Source organism: Symphodus melops, assembly GCF_947650265.1.
Source record: "Symphodus melops genome assembly, chromosome: 18".
NCBI classification, from domain to species: Eukaryota; Metazoa; Chordata; class Actinopteri; order Labriformes; family Labridae; genus Symphodus; species Symphodus melops.
The window spans coordinates 22539415-22543735 of record NC_136708.1 but is presented as its reverse complement, the minus strand read 5'-3'; the positions used below and the strand labels follow the sequence as shown (position 1 = coordinate 22543735).

Below are 4321 nucleotides of genomic sequence, written 5' to 3'. Positions count from 1 at the left end.
CAGAAAACATGTTGACGTCAATTCAATCAATCTTTATTGTTAAACACCAAACTAGGATCAATGTTGGAGAAGCTTTTGAAACATGGAGCTTTACAGACCCATGCAGAGCTGGCTAAACACTGAAGCTACAGTGTCTCTACATGCAGAGCTGGCTAAACACTGAAGCTACAGTGTCCACCACATGCAGAGCTGGCTAAACACTGAAGCTACAGTGTCTCTACATGCAGAGCTGGCTAAACACTGAAGCTACAGTGTCCACCACATGCAGAGCTGGCTAAACACTGAAGCTACAGTGTCCACCACATGCAGAGCTGGCTAAACACTGAAGCTACAGTGTCCACCACATGCTGACCTGTGTGAGAGGAGGGGGCGGAGCCAGACAGCTCTCTGTGATGATTAGAGTTTAGACTGGACCGGAGCTACATTTGATTTTTAACATTTAATTAATCTGTTAGCTTATTTCTGGAAATGTTCATTAAGTGTTATCTTAAGTGCATCTTACAAACTGATATGTCCATGGCTGACCTATAGCAGCCCCCGTCTCCCAAAAAGAATAATGAACCAGACAACACAGACGTGACTCACTGTTTATACTGATCAGTGGCTTTACAGTTACACTCGTGTTTTTCAACTGATACATCGGGGAGGAAATCTGTACCCTTCCTCATGAAAGGCCGCCGCCCAGACATCAGATGATTCTTCAGATTTTAGATTCTGTCCTCAGATTTTCCTGCTGAAGACGACAAACAGATGAAAAATTAAAAACGTGTGACAGAAGCCGCTCTAATCTTGTTGATGCATTTTTCCTCTCAGATAACATGTTGAATGCTTTCACACTTTACAGACATAGTGGGGGGGGGGGGGGGGGGGGGGGGGGGGGGGGGGGGTTCACGAGTACCAGGATCGACGCAGGTGTACGAGTACTTCAGGTACTTTCTGGTCCCGGGACACGGATTGGAGAAGATGAGGTTCGAGCTCGGACTGAACAAACGTGTTTACCATCACATCTGCAGAGAGAGAGAGAGAGAGAGAGAGAGAGAGAGAGAGAGGGAGAGAGAGAGAGAGAGAGAGAGAGAGGAGAGAGAGAGAGAGAGAGAGGAGAGAGAGAGAGAGAGAGAGAGAGAGAGAGAGAGGAGGAGAGAGAGAGAGAGAGAGTTGGAAATATGAGAGAAACTATTTGCTTCCTGTGGGACGTCTGTATCTGGTCATGTGAAGGAGGAAACAGCCGTGACTTCTCTCACCTGTCTGCCATCACCTGCAGAGCGCTGGAGAGTCTACAGGTGGTGCTGGGCGGCTGACGGCGGGGGGCGTGGTACCGGCACACCCTCTTACTGGTCCTGCCGTAGTTAGCCATCAGCACTTTGATCACCTGAGACCCTGAGGACGGACGACAACAAGCAACCAATGAAAACGATGCATTCAACATCAAAGCTAGTTTATTAAACGATGAATGAAAAACCCACCGCAGTGAAGCGTCGCCCTCCTTTTCTGACACACGTGACGGATTCCTGAGACAAGGAAAAACAGATTCACTTCTTTGAATATTTCCAGTTCTACCTCCAAATAACCAGCAGACACACGAAGTGCACTTTACTCCCAGGCTCACAGGTGTACGTGGTCTCCATCCAGACACACCTGGTCAGGCAGGGTCTGGATGAATGACATGACGACATCGGGACCCAACACCTGTAATGACCATTACACCTGACAAAAGGAGAGACGGAGAACAAGGTCAAAGGTCATTTCCAAAACCAGATCAAGTATTCAATGCATCCGTGAGGGGGGGGGGGGGGGGGGGGGGGGGGGGGGGGTCTCGTCTCTGCAGCGCCACTCCGCTTTGTTCTGCAGGATCTATATCAGACCGAGCTCGCTGCAAGCACGCGTCAAGCTGGTCGAGCTAAACAGGAAGTCGGACGAGGAGAGCATCCCGTCAATTTCAAAATAAAAGTCAAAGTCAAATAAAAATCAGACTCCTGCTCGTCTGTTCCATCGCTTTAACATCGTGGCGTGAACATCAAGTCATCCTCAGAGAGACAAACAGACGCGGCGTGCACAGAGTCTCTCCTCCTCTGAACAGAAGTCTTTCACCTGGTTTGTCTCCTGGATTCTGACCCGGGTGACTCAGAACCTGACGGACGGGCTCATTACTCTTAAACAGAACTGAAGATCTGAGCTGAGCGTGAACTGGAGACGTATGGAGACACGCAGGTTTGATTCATCTTGTTGAGTTTGTTTTACCTCCTCTGTACCGAGTTGAAGACGGGCGTCGGCGAGCAGAGCGGCGCCTCCAGACGCTCAGGTGGAACGCCATCGACACAAACCTCGGCCTCCCTGTGACTCATCGCCACGCTCCTAACGAGGATCAGACCAGCGTCTAAACCAACACGAAAAACAGAAGGATCAAGGACGAGGTGTGGACTTTATCCACTTCACTGAAACACCCACTCTGACCACGACAGAGGCGAGACGAAGCAGGAGTGCTGGTTTCTTTTATAGAATCGAAATAAAAAGAAGGGACACGCACGTTCAAAACGGTAAAGGTCAACCACCTTACAAAGTACGACAACCACAGAGCTCCAAACATGTGATCACAAAGACACACGGGGTGACCATCGAGAGAGACGAGAGACCTACACAGCCACCACAAAGACCCACATGGGAGACTCAAGAAGACCTAAACCGACCCCCCTTTAAGATAAGACACAACATGTGGAAACGTGTTTATAGATGTCTCACAGCAGTTCAGCTTCTGCATCGGGTCCTGCAGGTCACAGGTCAGAGCCCTCTCTGAAAGACACAGCAGGGGGGGGGGGTCAGTTAAATCATCATCATCATCATCATCATCATCACCATCATCACCATCATCATCATCATCATCATCACCATCATCACCATCATCACCATCATCATCATCATCATCATCACCATCATCACCATCATCACCATCATCATCATCATCATCATCATCATCATCATCATCACCATCACCATCATCATCATCAGTGTGAGAAACAAAGAGGAAGAGGTGACACAAAAAGAATGAAGAAGACGTTTCAGAGTAAACACCTGAGGCTGATGGAGAGTATTTACCTTGTGAGGTCATCGTGCTGCAGCAGAGCACTGCGAGGACTGTAAACACACACACACACACACACACACACACACACACACACACACACACACACACACACACACACACACACACACACACACACACACACACACACACACACACACACACACACACACACACACACACACACACACACACACACACACACACACACACACACACACACACGTTGTGTCAACACATTTTAAAATGCTCATCATCGGCCGGTTTGAAGAAAGATACCAGCGTCTCATAAACACAGTGAAGTGTTTAAAGCCTTTATTTGGATTTTGGGGTGGACCCCCAGACCCCCAGACCCCCCCCCATCCCCGCCCAGACACGCCCCTGACTGCTACACCAGGGTTTCAGCTCAGAGGAAACATTACACCAGGCGCTCACACAGCTGCTGCACTCTGACGACACGCGATGTCAAAGGTTTAAAGCGTACCCACGGACCGTATGTAACATCACGTCTCACTCGTGATGGTGAAGTGAAAACACGACTCTGCTTCTTCAACTCAGATAAACACATGAAGAAAAAACAACAACAACAACAAGAGGTTGATACTCACAGAAAATATCTCTGATTCTCTGAAGAAACTTCATGCTGAAAGAGAAACAACTGAACATCACAGGAGGAAATACATCTGACACCTGTGTGTGTAAAGGCAAAGAGGCGTGTGTGTGTGTGTGTGTGTGTGTGTGTGTGTGTGTGTGTGTGTGTACACATGTTGTCTCAGTCGACCCTCAGGGCGCCGTAACGACACACATCCTGCTCTGACTCCCGTCCATGTGAGTCTCTGCAGAGGAGATTTAAATATTTCAGTATCAGAGAAACGTGGCGTTCAGGCGCTCAGCTCTGATCGGGTTATTTTGTGGGTTTGAGTTGTTTTGGAGACTTTATTAAGCTCCGCCCCTCCACCATCTGTCAGCCGTCATGTATGATGACTCACATGCAGATTAAGGAATGACAGGCTAATATTAGATTTCCATACGAGCGTTAGCAGAGCGAGGAGACGATCACAAGCAGCACGTTGTTTCAATGTTTGACTCTTCGGATTTTCACTTTTGTGCACAAAACAAAGGAAGCAGGTCGGATCGAGGAGGACACTTTATTTCTTTACAAAACAGGAGTGCAGACTCAAAAAAAAACAAGAAGGCAGGAAGAAGGAAAATCTACACTTTGAAGCACTGATAGAAAATATAGAG

The 4321-nt window shown here is 48.1% G+C and overlaps 1 protein-coding gene across 2 annotated transcripts; it reads right to left on the bottom strand.

Annotated features, from left to right (window-relative positions):
• Positions 1-623: 623 nt before the first annotated feature.
• LOC306839870 (L-rhamnose-binding lectin CSL2-like) lies at positions 624-3973 on the bottom strand. Of its 2 annotated transcripts, XM_079368813.1 has the most exons (9): positions 3685-3973; positions 3091-3129; positions 2737-2787; positions 2239-2374; positions 1595-1704; positions 1464-1508; positions 1242-1377; positions 899-1007; positions 624-730 (listed from the first exon to the last, which is right to left on the bottom strand). In XM_079368813.1, exons 1-8 carry the CDS (start codon positions 3740-3742, stop codon positions 926-928), a joined length of 657 nt encoding a protein of 218 aa, XP_079224939.1. In that variant the 5' UTR covers positions 3743-3973; the 3' UTR covers positions 624-730; positions 899-925. The 2 variants fall into 2 exon arrangements, with proteins under 2 accessions (XP_079224939.1, XP_079224940.1); XM_079368814.1 differs by lacking the exon at positions 3685-3973 and having other exon boundaries at positions 3091-3296.
• Between the last annotated feature and the right edge of the window lie 348 nt (positions 3974-4321).